The sequence below is a fragment of the Amblyomma mixtum genome, chromosome 1 (assembly GCF_055824585.1).
Source record: "Amblyomma mixtum isolate Tamu chromosome 1, ASM5582458v1, whole genome shotgun sequence".
NCBI classification, from domain to species: domain Eukaryota; kingdom Metazoa; phylum Arthropoda; class Arachnida; order Ixodida; family Ixodidae; genus Amblyomma; species Amblyomma mixtum.
Genome location: NC_143012.1, coordinates 198,413,714 through 198,429,595, shown reverse-complemented (window position 1 = coordinate 198,429,595; position 15,882 = coordinate 198,413,714). Strand labels below are relative to the sequence as shown.

The following is a 15,882-nucleotide window of genomic DNA, read 5'->3' as shown; positions in this document are numbered from 1 at the left end:
CTTCGCCAGATTTGTTTTCCATACGGCTGAGTTTGCGTATGGTGATATGTACGCGAACCTGGCTTCGGTTGGTTGGTTTATGGGGTTTAACGTCCCAAAGCGACTAAGTCTATGAGACACGCCGTAGTGACGGTCTCCAGAAATTTAGACCACCTGGGGTTCTTTAACGAGCAATGACATCACACAGTACACGGGCCTCTATAATTTCGCCTCCAAAGAAATTCAACCGCCGCGGCCGGCATCGAACCCGCGTCTTTCGGGTCAGCAGCCGAGCACCATAACCACTGAGCCACCGCGGCCCGTCACGTGCGAGCAGTCACTCCTGCCGCTTCACTGTAAATAATTTTATGTTGACAAAGTATGCTTTATTTATTTATTTATTTTACAACTTTAGCCCACCTTACGCAATGTCTTGGGCCGAAGTCATCCTGCCCGATTCCTCCAAGATCTGGAGTTTTCCTGCCAAGCCATCTAGACCGTTTAAACAACGCACGTAAAATAAAAAACACGTACACACACGCACACATACCTTCAACTGAACTGTGGTAGGCGTGTGCTTGCTTTGTTTAGTTCAGCAAAATACGTTTCTAATATTATAAACATATCCTCGAGGCCAGACGCGTATAAGCGGCTTCCCGTCGCCCTGAGCATCTGCTTATCGATGGAGCGGTTAAGGGCGGTACTACATTTACATGACTCCCTTCAATGCTTTCTTCTGGTATGGAAGCATAGCGCATGATTTGCAACACTGTTATAAAAGCGCCTAACTCCTCATTATGTCTCTTTTTAGTGCAAAGCCCACCCGCATAAAGTTCTTTTTTTTTTGCTAAAATGTGCTTTGTTCAACGAGCTTCTAATCGCGTTTTTTTAATATTGTTTTGCAGAAGAGATAAGAAGCATTTCTACTTTACTGTGGCTGGTTCATCAGAAAGTTTTACATTTGTAATTGAAGTGTAGTTTTTTATTTACATTTGTGTTACTGCTATTAATCTTCAAAGCAATATAGGCATCTATACATTTATAATTTCCAGAATGCGGCCAACTCAGTTCTTTCTACACCTTTAATGCAATGTGTTCATCGAAAGATAGTAATTTCTCACCAGAAGCGTTTCCGTACGTGTTGTCTCCACTTGGCCTTTGCAGCGTTGTCTTCGAATCTCCCCCAGCGAGCTGCCAGACAAATTCAGTTTTCGGGTTCCGCACGTTTTTCCAGGTGCACCAGCCAGCTTCGAAGTCGCAACGTCTGTCCCCTGGCACTGTAAGGAAGGAGTACAATACCACATAGTTGCTGGCGAAAAAAAAAAAAAAGACAACAGGTCCACTACACGGATGTATTTTCACTAAAATACTCATTACCAAAAGGATATTAGGATTAATTTTGCTTAAAGAAAAAGAATTTCGCTGCGTTGGGAATAAGGAGCAGATTAGCTGGAACTGTAAGGTTGTTAGAGAGGATCTTCGAAAGATATGCGCAAGCATACGGCGGTCTATGACAGCACTGCTTCTCTAAAGTTACCCAAACTGCGCTGTTTGGCGCTGAAATAGCACACTAGATTATGAAATGCGTTCCGAGAGCCAAAGCAAGTTTGTTGTGTTTTCAGGAGCTTACAAATGTTTTTTTTTTTCTGGGGAGTTAGCGCAGAGGATTCAAAGATGTCGGTGCGTGCTGCATAGCTCGAACAGCTGCACAGGTGCTAGCAAACAAAATGAACTATGCATTGGACCCTACACCGTAATTGGGCTGGATACTTAAATATTTCGTTTATCCTTCAAATGAGCGAAATAAAACAAAAGGAGAGAACTCTATATCGCGTCTCTTTGCTCCATTTTCAGCCTTCTCCATATTCCATGTATCTGTTTTCGTACATAAATGAAAACAGCAAGGACAATAGGCCCGCTGAATGGTAGTGAACTAGAGTGGAAAAGAAACCTGCCAGCTAATAACGCAAGTGCCTTTTCCAGGGAAGCTACTCTGCGCACGATGTTTTCGAAGCTATCAGCCATTAAATAGAGTCACTTAGGGTTGAACGGGCTTGGAAGGGCAAGAAGTTTAAAAGGCTAGCGATCATGGCACCTTGTTCTTTTGCCCGATCTCTTGATAAACGGGACCCGGAAGCAGGACATGTAGGGTTCATTACTGGTTGAAATATAGCAGGAAACACTGAAGAAAGCCTGAGCATTAGCACGAAAGTGACAGCCGTTGTAGTCTAGGTAAGTAAAAGGCACGAAACGATAGAAGTGAAAGCTTATGCATCGACATCCTAGTATGAGACAACAAGCGCGAATTTCAACGTTGTTAAAACGTTCAACTAAGATGTCGATGATTTTATTCTGTTCGATGGGCGTGTTCAATTGCAGCTAAATAACTGCGAAACGAAGAACCCGATACTAATTTTGCACTACACTGAGAGCTTAAGAAACCAACCGGAAGAAAAGCCAGGATTCTAAATCAATCCTCTTCATTACAAGCAATAAAACGAAGGCTAATAGTAGAATAGACGAAAACAAATAGAAAACTCTAGATGGGGGATGGGTGGTGGATGGTGATTGCGGAGGACCAAGATGGCCAGATGTAGTTCAGAATGGCGCAAAAGACACACACACAGGAAAAAAGGGGATGACACAAAGAGCGCAAGGGGATGCATGGTGAGGAATGTTGAATTTGACAATGTGTGTATGAAACTTGGGAGAGTGGCTGGTCGATGTTGCCTGTGGAGGGCGGTGGCATCGCTTTCCGAGGCTACAGAGAGAAAGACCCTGGGAGTCGCCAGCAGCTTTCGTATTGTGACAATGGTACTGCTCACGCAGGAAAATTACAAGAAACCTTCACAAACGATGAATCAATAAGATTAGGGTTTACTTTTTAGAAAGAAAATTTCGATCTCCCACAGTAGGATGGACGCTTAGCTGACACAGTCAGCAGCTTACATGACAATATTGTAGACATCTTCTTACTCACGAGTTTTCTGGTCAGGGTCGCTGAAGGCGGCGTAAGGTTACTATAGCTAGGGTTTGGAGAGCTCATCTCTCACTCGTTGATCATCACATAGCTTATAGCTTGAAGCATTCTTACTGCACTGATATGTTCCTCGAGGTGCGTGTTGAAGTATCCGCTCGTTTTTCCATGGCACTCACTCCCAATAAATGTGATGATCTTGTAGACGACTGTATGCTTCCAGGCGACGAATAGCCTTCGCGTTTCACTGAGCCTTTCTCCTGGTGCTTGCGCTGCTGTTATTCCCTTTCATTTGTGTTGCGGAACAAAGCCTGCTCATCATATCTCGCGCCGAAGACACTATGCGACACCATGATGTTTCTATTGATGCACAAATTTTATTTTATTCCTTACCCCATGCTGAGGTCATGTCACATGCTGAGTTTCAACTGGCACCAGTGACAACGACGATTAAGCCTCTTTCATAGGAAAATATGCAATCTCATTTGGCGAATATTCAAAACTGATTTCATTCATGTGGTCGTGTATGAATGCGGAATAGGAAACAAACGCTGTCGGGAAAACGCGAACCCCAGAGTGCACTCTGACCGCCGTCTTTTCAACAAACCACTTTTTTTTTCCCCGGACCGGTTTGTTTGGCGTACCGCTCAACGACGGGTCCGAGAGCTATTTTTCCCGTTCCGCAGCAAGTAGCCAATACGAGGCGCATGCGTTCAAGTTATGGCACTGGCTACTACCGCCTCTCGCTCGCCGAATGCGATTGAAATAAGGCAGCCAGCCAGCCATCCCATGTGAATACGACAACGTTCACACAGCTGGGCAACAGCAAGTTTCCGCCTACCATGAGCGGTAACCCGTGACATTGCGTTCCAAGAACTGGTGACTTGTCAGGTCACTTAGAGGCAATCTTTTTAGGTTGTTTTTCCCAGTAAAAAGAAAAGTATGCATGTTGTGTCGTATATCTTCTGGGCTTTAGAGAGAACGAACATTTCTTCTGAAGCGCGTTGCTACACTGATGCCTCAGCGGCAGAGAAACTGCCTTCATCTGCCGATGTTACACATGAATTGAAAAAAAAAATCTATAATGTGTCATTCCATCACATTGAAATAAATGTTTGCAACCATTCCTCATGTTTGCACTGCGTTTGGGCGGTAGGAGCCTCGGTAGGAAGTGGCTAAGGCAGGGGGGGGGGGGGGGGGGGGGGCTACGCTGTGACAGTTGGCTCCCCCAAATACAAAACCCTGCGCACGCCTATGCTTGTATAATATTGTCAACTGACCAATCGACTGTGTACGCCAAGCCTCTGCCCTATTCATGGGAGCGAAATGTGCACTGTAGGCAGTGAATCTAAATATTGACTGCTGTTCACTGACTTAAAACTCCATATACCGTTCCAAGGCTAACATAACTCGTGATCTGTAAAATGTAATAGTGGTGATTTCGTTGCTCAATGAAGGAAGTAAAATTGAACATTATAAACTATTTAGCGGTCTCCACGGGACCTGTCCCATATGAAACTTTTTAATATCTGATCAGTAACTGATATGCGGGACCATCAGTGAAATAAATACTCATATTTTATTTTCAGTGTTAATTTTGTAAAGAGAAATTAACGAGGCGGTGGCCGCGGAGGTCCCATCTTCAGAGGCCTAAGCGGCGCGTTTGGCTGCCCTGGCCGCTTCAATTTGGTGTTCAGCTACATAGCACTCTGATTGAAGATACTTTTGAGCCTTTCTCTCTATTGACTCAACCGGCACAATTGCTTGACCACGGCGTCAGCACTGAGTGCGCCAAGTATTTCAAACAGCGGAATGAACGAATGAAATATCAGGCGGACAATGTGAGATCACGCAGCGCGATATGTTGCGGGGAATAGGGGGGAGTAACCTCAGGCAACAGAAAGCGAAGCTGCTCTGGTTTTGGGGCCAGTGTGTGGTTTTAGCTGTTGGCTTTTTGTGAAAGAGACCATACATTTTGGACGAGTTCGACTTCCTGTTTTTTCTCGTCTTCCTTAGGGTTTCTGCCTGATGTTCCCCTGAATTTGCCGCGAACTAAGAGCGCCTAATGATTACTAGTAGGATAGGAGAGCATCGAATTAATCAAAAGAGAGAAACTTAGCCTCATTTTAAAACAACACGAACAAATGATCAGTGTAAGCGAAACAATAAATTTAAGTTTGCAGTGATTTAGCGGAAGTAAGCCCGCGATGTTTCATGCCGCAAGAAAAGTACATCAAGTAAACCTAAAAATTTTTATTTTAAGCCTTGTTTTCTTCCTGATGCAGCTTGAAAACATCTTCAAAAACATGAGGCCATTTTGCTTACTAAAACGCATTGGAATGGCATAGAAATTTCCTTTTCAATAAATTTTACACCTCCCATTTGCTGCTAAAGGAGCGGTTCCCCGAATGGAAGGTCACTGAAGTGAAGGCAAGGAAATTCACTTTAGTGCGGAATAAAGATTACACGGTTAGGGGGGCTACCTGAGTAGAAAGAGAGGAAAAATGTACTCTTCCAGGGCCGCAAAACACAGGTCGAGAGTTCAAATAAAATTATGCTGGCTTAGGATGGTCGCAGCTTGCCCTAAAAAGGCTAAGCAAACAAAAATAAGGACACTTTCCCACTTAACAGACGCTCCGTTCAGGAAAGTAAAAACAGCGCTAAATTGTACACAAACCACACAGAAAGACGGACAGGACGGGCGCTGACTCCAACTAAGTTTATTGAAAGCCACATGTTGCATATATATAGCCTGAAGAAGGTGAACGCATGCGCATTCCTTACATGGCAAAAACACACACATACACAAGGACGATAACTTCTCATAATCGCGTATTTTTTAACAATCTGTGCTCACTTCCTCGTAGGGAGATAGAAGTGGCGCTGACGCACATGCCACCCCTCTCTTTGATAAAAAGGCGTCTGCCAGTTCGCGAGCTAATCTATCCTTACTTCTGGTTAGAATTTTAATATCTTCGAATCGCGGTGCACAGTGCTTTTTATTTTCATTAATGCAAGAGCGGCAATGGGCGGGTAGGTTTTAGAACGAATCTGATGCGTTCCCTAACGACCTTCTATGTTCCCCGGCACACTCGTTGACGCAGCGTCCAGTCTGACCGACGTACACCTGCCGCATGTAAGGGGGATCTCGTAGACCACTCCCGTGGCACACCTCACGCAGGACTTTGAGTGCTTCTTCCCCCACCCAGATGTTCCTTTAGCACCGCTGCTAATCTTGGGGCACATCTTGGCCAATTTGCAGGGGGCGGAGAAGACCATGGGGACTCCGTACTTGTTACCAACTCGTTTTAAATTGTGGAACACCTTGTGCATATACGGTACCACGACTGGTTTGGCTTCCCCGAAAGGTTCTTTCCGCCGTTGCCCCTTTGGCTTGCCCTTAAGTTTCTGTAGCAATGCATCGGTTACGGCAGCCAAGACGTGGTCAGGGAACCTTGCTTTATGCAGTCTGTTCACCTCGCCATGGAAGCTCGCCCGCATCATGTGAGGGCACGACTTGACGAGTGCTGATTCCATAGAAAGGGTGGCGATAGCCCTCTTAACAGTTTTGGATTGAGCCGAATCATACGGTAAAAAATCTTTATTGGTCCTGGGCAGGTAGCACCAGCAAACACTTCCGTCCCCCAGCTTAATATTAAGGTCCAAAAACTGGAGGCGGTCCTGTTCAGGAAGCTCAAATGTGAAAGAGAGCCCCTTCCCATGTTGTGCGAACATTTATAAAATGTTCATAGCAGTCTCCTCATAGCGGCCTATGTCATGTCTCTTTAAAATCACTAAAAAATCATCAACATATCTAAAAATCTGTGTACAAAAAACATATATGTGTACAATTTAGCGCTGTTTTTACTTTCTTGAACACAATATCACACAAACTAGCCCCGCAAAAAGTACTGTTAACCGACGCTATACAAAATATCTAGGTGCACTGTATGCGGTACGTACAAAGTAGGTTTTTGGCAGCTTGGAATGGAGTTATCAGTGTCATTTATTAGCGCAGAGTCGGCTCGGAGATGAGGAGATGGAATTAACTTTATTTGTTTACAAAAAAAAAAGACTTTCCTGATGAGGAAACTTTTCCGGCACGTTTGAGGACCGATCAGTAACGTTATTCTATCAAACGCTATAGTAAATCTGTTAGCCTGCTGCATTTCACTTCTCGAAGAATTTGCCACCAGGAGACTGTTGATGACGACTTACCTCTTTTGCCATTGCAGTCGTGTAGCCTTATGTCGTCTATGGCGCAGAAGCCTTTTTTTGGGCTGCTGTTCGAAGTTATGGAGAAGGCGAAGAGCATCTGCACAAACAATATCACCTAACGTTGGCAGGAAATTTTATTTCGCAACTCAATATTTCATTTTTACGGAAACTTTATTTCTCAACTCAATATCGTTTTTACGTTTGTGTCTGAACTTATACCAACATTAACGAATAGCAAGACCAGAAGTCTCCGAATGAGAACATGTCACTGCATCAGCCCCTCGGAGACGCTCTCTTTTGAAGTGTTTGGTGTTTTCTGTCTCGTGGTTTCTCAGTGTGCCACCACCTCGTGCGATTTAATATATGCTTTGAAAACTTTGGCCCACAGTCGTGCGTGGTTTCTGATCTGCTGCCTGGTTTGTTTCTTTCTTTTTTTACCGCTGTTTACTTCATCTCTAGCGGCGACAATGAAGCGTCCTTTGAGAGTGAGACAACCGTTGGTGTCGTCAGAACCTCCTACTTGCATATTTTCGAAGCAACTCTTCGCCGTGTATGAATATTGCAAGACAGCGACATTACGGAATAGAAATGAGGCACGGACTCATAAGTGACTGCATTCTAATTGTGGTACATGTCTTGCAGTCGCTATTTTAGTGGAAAATACCATAGATTCAGATATGCAACAGTTAGAAATAAACAGCAGACGAGGAAAATATTTTTTAGCACCGGAAACACAATAACAGATGTTCAAAAAGAGTCTACAAGCCAAATTAACTGCTTTTTTGCAGGCCGGATGACCTCGAAATTGTACACAACGCTTTGCAGGCTTTTGGTTTGCCGAGAGGAGCCAGAACTGATGAACGTGTTCCCTGTTGTGCAGCCGGACAGAAACTCCTGAGGCTATCGCACAGCAATTCAACTCTGTCCTTGTAGCGATACCAATTTCAGTGCATGCTTCTTGCGTAAACACGCGAAGATATCAAACAAGAACTTGTTAGTGTTGTGTCCGTTAACAAATCTGATTCGAAACCCTACGAGAAGAATGAGTGGCTACATATCCTCTTTGTTCTCCTTCTAAAATTTTTCGGCAGGTGATCAGTGCCATAACGTCTTGATGTTTTATTTTATCTCTCATACCGAACCAAACTAGCCTTGAGAAAGGCAGTTAGGCCTCCATTGATCTCAGTCGAATGAGCCACACAGATTAAGAGGTAGAAAGCGAGAACCACTTAGTGACGGTCTTCTCTGCAAATACTTTGATGTAGTTCGTAAGCTTTGCTGCATCTGAGAAATCTGCCCAAATATCATCGACGTTGCAGAAATCGTCAAGGTACTGTCATAGCAACCATCAGTACTCTCAAGCTGGTAACGAGGAGGCAGCGAGAAATTTGAGGCTTCCAGCGACATGCAGAAGTACTGCTTTCTGAGAAGGCCTCTGTTTTCACTATTAGCAAGTAATGATGCTTAGTTTGTCGTGTGATATTCGTTGCCACCCTACGCTCAAAGAAGTCAAAAATTTCAATAAACTGATCATTTGCTCAAGAGAGTACTACTCCGATAGGTTCTATACTATCTTCGCCGACTTGTTTGCCACCAACTATTACTTCACTCCGAGGCACCCATGTCACATGTTTTTGCCTCACCCGGGCTACCAGGCCAGAGCCCCAAAGCACACCGAGCATCCTCATATATTCCTCTAATAAAGGTTCACTTGATAGTAGGCCGATTGACCGCACAATTTAAACATGAATAAAGCTATTAAAGTGCCCTGGGGCACAAGTCTGATCTTAGGACTCCTTGAGGTTTCTAAGTTACAAAGGCCGCCATCAAGTCGGGCTCGGGACGGATCCTTACGTGAAAGCTTTTTTTCTCCTTGAACGCCACGTCCACTGCAGTCCAAGCGCCCCGGATCAACTCTTTGGATGGCCGCTGCCAAATCGTGTGATAGTCTCGTGGGCCAACTGTAAGCATGCAGACAAAATGGAAAGAGTTATATTTGGCGACTGGGCTTTCTAGAAACCTGAAGCAGCTCGGTGGCAACGGAGATTTAATAGTTGCCAAAACAGTGGTATCGTTGAATGAATAAACCATGGCGGTAGCTTCTCGGAGTAAGGTGTTTATAGACTTATACTAATTAAACATAAGACCCTTCTTTTAGGGGTTGTATTTTTCTGAAACACAGGGGTAAAAATCGGGCGATATTTCTTGAGCTCAAATCTGGGTGCTAATGAGATTAATCAGGGAAAAAAATTTCTTTGTGTAGGTTTGTTCGGGTCATTTGCTCATTATATCATAAGCAACATTGAACTCGCTGGTTTCTCTAATATACTGTCGAACACTTAAGATTTTCTTTCGGAATTTATTACAAATATTTATCCGTTATCAATTTATCTTGGAGCTCTTCCGCGTCTGCACAAGACCAGACTGCCCTTTTTTGTACAGTGCGAACATTCAACATCAAAGCGACCATTTCAAGCGCACAAGGTCCTTGGATGAAGGTGTCGTTATCGTAGGTGGCGCTTAAACAGTGACTCTTATAACACACCTCGTCGGTAGCCATGTTTCGCCCTCTGGCTTCTGGATGGCGATTTTTGAACTATTTTTCATTTCATCCGCCTCAAGACAACTGCGGTTAAAGGAGGTTTAATATCCCCCGTTGACGGAAGACACCCCTCTGGAATATGCACTAGACGTCCAAAAAAACTTGCGGTGCCTTCACCTCTCCATAGTGGAAAAACAACATCCTCTAGAAGGCTTATTTGTGGACAGAAATCGAGTTTAATTCGATTTTTAAACGAAATGATAGGGGTGCAAGAATCGGGTAAAATCGGCTTTTCACCCGAAAACGAACTGCCCTAGACGATTACGACAAGAAAGGAAATTACCATAGGAAAAGACTGCGAAGGAGTGTTAACATATGTATTGCTAGTACCTGCTGTTAGGACTTTGATTCGGTAGTTCTCCGCAGCGAGTGGAATGTCAGGAATATAGTACTGAAAACTGAGGCACTGTACGTCCGATCGTCCAGGTAGCTGCGGTGGCGAAAGGAAGGTTTGTACCGAACCATTTCTTTCTTCTATGTATGCGAGACCACCTGTGGAGAAAACAAATCAATCGCTAAACACACAATACACAATTGATTCCTTTGAATACAGAGCGTAACCTCCGGGTTTTTTAATAATATAATGTGACCGTCAATCAAGTGGCGTTTAAGAGCCTTATAACTAAAAAAAAAACGGGAAATCGCCAAGTGTTCTCTCTAGCGCACAAAGTCCTGATCAGTGCGGTCGTCGTCTTTTTCCCCGTTTCCTGATAAATTAACTTAAGGCGCTTCTCTATGGGCCCATCCGAGGCGCACGAGCACAACGCCTACGCGTACCATCGTACGCCGGAGCCAGTCTGCGCATGCGCGAGGCGCAGACGCGAGCTGGCGCTGGCGCTTGGCAAATATCAGTACACGTCAGATGTTCGCGCCGCGCTCGCGCCCGCGCCGGAGGTGGCTCGCTGGTTTGCGGTCGGTGTAACCAATCGGAGAACGCAGTCCTCTCGGCATCCGGTACGGCCATTCGCGCCGTTTTCTTCGCTGAGCTGAGCGCAAGTACCAGAGACAGGAGGCGACAGGCCATTGAGTTGTGTATCTTTTCCGACGCTTGTGGCGCCGCGCCGCGGCGCGTTGGCACTGCGCTCGTGCGCCTGGGATGTGTCCATGGAGATGAGCCTTTAGAGCGATGTTATTAAACATCCGTTAGGCTGTAGTTCATGGCAATATATTATTGAATATAAGTTCTAACTGAATTGTAACATTGCTGTGAATGAACAAATATTTCCGCTTAAAAATTGAAAGCTGTCGAGCACACTTATCTATACCATGATTAAATGAGAACATCAGAACCGCATCGAAACGATTTTTTTGCTTGTTTTTTAATAAGTGATCTTCTTCAAAAACATTTCAGAATGCCACATCACTATCCTGCGTACGCATATACTTTGTTCTTGGCCCATAAATTCCCGCAGATTTTTTACTTTGCCAAAGCAAAGCTCACACCACGCTTCAGCAGCAGCACTGCGCCAAGAGGAATATAAGCAGCGACTTGTAATATCACCTACATATACCTGTCGAAGGGCCAATTCACACTGCCACGTAATCTTTCTCTTAATCCACTGTCAGACAGTACCCACCCTCAGCGTGATCAGTTTATCGTGAGCTCCGCTGGCGCAGCGCCACCTGAACTCTTACGCCCCTGCCCCCTTCACCGCTTTTTTAATCATGTCCTTCACTGTGCTATAACCCTTTCCCCTTACTCTAAGGCGACTACCGCGCCTTTGCTAATGACTGCTTCTGGCCACGACACCGCGCCCTCTCTGTGGATTTTGCAGTGCGGAAAAGCATGAACCTCAAGTTATGATTGAATCAAGTAAAAACATCCCCGCCGTGGAGACGCAGCTCTGCTCAGCTGCTAAGCGCCAGTTCCTTGGGTTGGACGTAGGTTTCTCTAATTAGGCCGTCGGCGTGACCAGCAGACTGAGCACAGGAGGGCGGGTACCGTTGAAAGAATTAGGCATGGAGCCGAAAAATGTGGCACTTCCATATGTAGCGGCTGTTTTGAAATTCGTCACCTAAGGACAGGCTCCGCGGCAGCGCTGCTCGCTCGGAGCGCAGCACGGGAGAAGTGTGTTAGTCGAAGAACGACTATTGTAGAAAACAATGGAAGTCTTAGCACTTCATGCGTGTGTGTGTGTGTGTGTGTGTGTGTGTGTGTGTGTGTGTGTGTGTGTGTGTGTGTGTGTGTGTGTGTGCGTGCGTGAGTGTGTGTGTGTGTGTGTGTGTGTGTGTGCGCGTGCGTGCGTGAGTGTGTGTGTGTGTGTGTGTGTGTGTGTGTGTGTGTGTGTGTGTGTGTGTGTGTGCGTGCGTGCGTGCGTGCGTGCGTGAGTGAGAGAGAGAGAGAGAGATGTTATCGACCACAATATATGCGTTAATAAAAACCTCAACCCCTGGGCTGAAAACTCGCTCCACCGGGTACCGATTACGCCCACTGATTTTTTTTTGTTTTTTATAACGAGATATGAGGGCACAAACGAAGATTTTTGAGGGTAGTGTTTCTGAGCTCTACAGTCCCAGCTATGAGCAGCGTCAGAGAGGTATTTTGCAGCGTTTGGCGGCGCCCTACGGCCGCATATAGCTCTCAAGGAACTAAATTAGGCTGATGTGCACATGGTGAAACTACAACTATATCGAAAAACGTTAGCTGTTCGGGCTTCAGGAGCAGCGGTTACTCACCAAGCATTCCGCCAGACGAGTAGTCGGGGAGGAAGAACCCTTTTCGACCATCACCAAGCTTCCAAAGGTTGTGAGATTTGTCAAGTACGTAGCCGCAAGTTTCGCCCCAGTCGAAGTCGCAGGAACCGTCCTGTGGCTCTGAAGTTGATCCCGAAATAACAGTTACTGCGTGCACTAGCAAGGCGAAGTCAATAGGCTACTATCACTGGTTAATACCTCGAGGGGACAATGAACTGCCTTCATCCTTTACAGTAACACTTCGCTGACGTGTGAAAAAACTGAAACATTGAGCAAGCCAAACAACGTTTCTAATGATGGTATACAGTAAGATGTAGCGTCTTGGAAAACCGATGACGAAAATGCATTCAGAGGTTGAAAGAGCAGTGCTAAAAGTCATAATAATGCAGAAAAATCAGAAACTGTGTAGAAGCCTTCGGTTTCTGCAAGATAATCTCTAATGCATCACAATCTCAGCGTGCTCCTCTTACCGCTTGGGCACTCCCCGCTTTCCACGGTCAAGTCATCCACGGCCAAAGATGACCTCTCCAACGTGTCACTCATGTGGTAGCGTAAATGGATCTGCGCATTTTGAAGAAAAGGAGAGTTCCCTTTTTCTGAGCAACAAAATCCAGGTAGAGTTTAACAGTGAACAATACTCCTTTAGCGTAACACATGTTGCCGAAGAACGATTAGAGAAACTTGTTACATGGCAAGTGCAGTTCACAGCAATAAATCACTATTTCGATGAAGACTAGAAATATGATAACGGGCTAATACTGACTGCTCAAAGCTGCATCTCAGTGTGCCTTTTTTTCAATAGGAGTAGAGAGGCGCTGAGAAATAGACTGCGACCGATATCCACAACGTCATTACATGCGGATCTGCATTTCGCTGCAAGCATGGCATGTTGAGAGTGACGGAGCATAGAAACGCACGAATGTGACGAAAAAAAAAAGTTACAGATTAATGATCGTGAAGCCTTGTGCTGCTGTTTCCGGTGTTGTAGCAGGGCAGACTTTGTGGGTGGGTCCTGGAGGGGGTAGTTATGGGGCCGGTCCCATGTGAATCATTCATGTCTTCGACGCCTTTTATGGAAACTGTTGGTCTAGCATAGCTATCTCTCAAAAAAAATTTTCGCTTGAGTGCAGGCGAACGCCTCCCCTTTACTTTACCAATAAATCTGCCTCTGTGTTATTTGTGTTCTTAGTATATGCGACACGGATAAAGAGGATGGTAAGCTTAAAACGCACCAGTGTGAAATAAGGCCGCACATAACTTCCAGGCTTCTTGAAATTCGGCTGCATTATTTGCTCAAAAAATCTCTACAGCTCGCAGTGTCTGTTCTCGTAACAAGGTTTTTATGGTTGCCTTTGTGTCGTAGATATTTGTACGGTGTTACGGTTACTTGTCATTCAAGCCTTAATCCTCTTCGGTCCTAAATTCTGCTAGAGCTGGCAAGTGCCACAGCCCGCTGGCTTGATCACTTTTGAGTCAGATTTTCATGCGGAACACGTATATAAAGCGTTAAACACAGAGGCAGTTCGCACGCGCAGCTTGCGCGTCTAAATTCCTCATGGTGTATTTCAGGTAGCATGAACTCTAACGACATTGTTTGCAGCTTACTGTCGGCTAGATTGTTTTTTCTTAGTGCCCGCTTTTCTCGCCAGTTAGGCCAATGGCAAGATTTTTAAATAAACTTTTTTGGAAATACCGCTCAGGGCGGTTTTACGGAAGAGTGGTATTATTTCGCGCTAAAGCGTCCACAACGCCTGAGATTCTGAGTCGATTCTGCAGGACCATTCGAGCGCAGTGTCAGAGACTTCGGCTGCGGTGACCGGAGGCATGGCTACAGAAAGCAAATATTTGACGCTGGGCGTGCCACTCCCCAAGATGATGCTAAAAAGCATCTTTTTACTTTGTCAGGCACTATTCTGAATATATTTTTATTGTGTATATCAAAGCAGCATTCGTTCCGAAAAATTTCGCCGTTAGTAGATACTCGTGATGCCCCAAAAGGCTTTTTGTCGAGCATTTTCGCACATATCTGGCGGTGAAATTCAAGTCACATAATTACTTACGCCGTCTTCAGAATAATCTACAATACGCCCTTAAGTGCCATATCGAATGTTTATTATCCCGAATTGATCAATGGCATATATCACAGAAGCTATAGTGGAAGACTTGGGATTGATTAAGACAATCTGGCGTCCTTTAACCTGTGCATAATCGCAGAGCATGGAGGCCTTTTTCGGATTTCTCCCCCTGCAATATGCAGCCGCCGTTCCCCGATTCAATGCCGCAGCCTTGGAATCAGGCAACCTCACCTCTGCTTCAGCAAAATACACTTTCTATGTTTAAAACCAACGTTCCAGAGTAGCGGCCAATATTTGATCGATCACTCTGGCTGATGCAATAAATAGGCTTAGGAACAAATTTCATAAAGAGTATACACAATTCAACAAACAACGCAATCTACTGAAAAACGAATAGCTTCAATATCAGTTACACACAAATACGACAGAAAGCCCTACAATCAAGCATTTCGTACCCGAGTGACTCGCTGAGGTCCAACCACACGTGCCACTGCAATGTATTATGATGTGTTGCCTGTCTTTGCTCACCGCTATGGATCCTGAATATCTTCCCTCAGATTTCGTGCCGATGGTTTTTTTATTTCTGCTCAGTCCGGCGCACAATTATTTTCTATTATTTACATTATTTCCGCACTATTTAAAGTTTTAGGGGACCAATATTGAAGCATTCCAAGAGGTGATCAATGAATTAAAAATGTTCCTTCATGCTTATATATACAATCCTAAAGAGTGCACGATTAACCCTACCCTCAAGCCTGTTTTAGGCATGATGCGCATGCCAGTGAGGCATGTATGACGTTTTGAGTACCACGTGAGCATGAATAGGCATGATTTTTCGCTAACTTGGTCAGAGCCCGCCCCGCTGCCCTGCAGGTATCATAAAAAAAAGATAAGTCACAGCAACACAAAACACGCTCTTAGATAGCTGCGAGTTCGCGTCCCACTTATCTAGACCACGCATATACATACTGGAATTATGCTGTTGGCGGTCCTGCCACCGGCAACATGCTTTAGTATTCGTATATATTATGCGCTATGGAGACTTCCTGTTTTGTTTCTTGCTGTTAGCTTCCCTTTCTTCGGCAGAGTGTACTGGCATCACTGTTAGCTGTGAAGCAATAATGGTTCGATAGGCAGCGACCGTAGTGGAAGCTTTTATTTAAAAACAGGTGGCGCGTGACGCTAATTCTTGAGACAACTTCGCTGTGGTCTTTAGCGTCAGTCCTTCGAACGTAGTTCACTCACCTGTACAAAAGTTTACAGAATGCAGACGCGCGAAAAAAAAAAGTTATTCTGCGTGATCTCGCCAGCCAGTCTGCTGGTATTCGTTCCACCAG

At 45.0% G+C, this 15,882-nt stretch overlaps 1 protein-coding gene across 2 annotated transcripts in view; it reads right to left on the bottom strand.

The window, feature by feature from the left end:
• LOC149370511 (MAM and LDL-receptor class A domain-containing protein 1-like) overlaps positions 1–15,882 on the bottom strand; it is a 170,322-nt gene that overhangs the window by 138,790 nt on the left and 15,650 nt on the right. For both annotated transcript variants that reach the window (XM_089562038.1, XM_089562044.1), the window contains exons 4-9: positions 12,941–13,031; positions 12,453–12,590; positions 10,107–10,268; positions 9,029–9,135; positions 7,175–7,271; positions 1,101–1,256 (exon numbers count right to left, since the gene is read on the bottom strand). In XM_089562038.1, the coding sequence (XP_089418164.1) occupies positions 1,101–1,256; positions 7,175–7,271; positions 9,029–9,135; positions 10,107–10,268; positions 12,453–12,590; positions 12,941–13,031 (751 nt within the window). The remainder of the gene's footprint in view (positions 1–1,100; positions 1,257–7,174; positions 7,272–9,028; positions 9,136–10,106; positions 10,269–12,452; positions 12,591–12,940; positions 13,032–15,882) is intronic.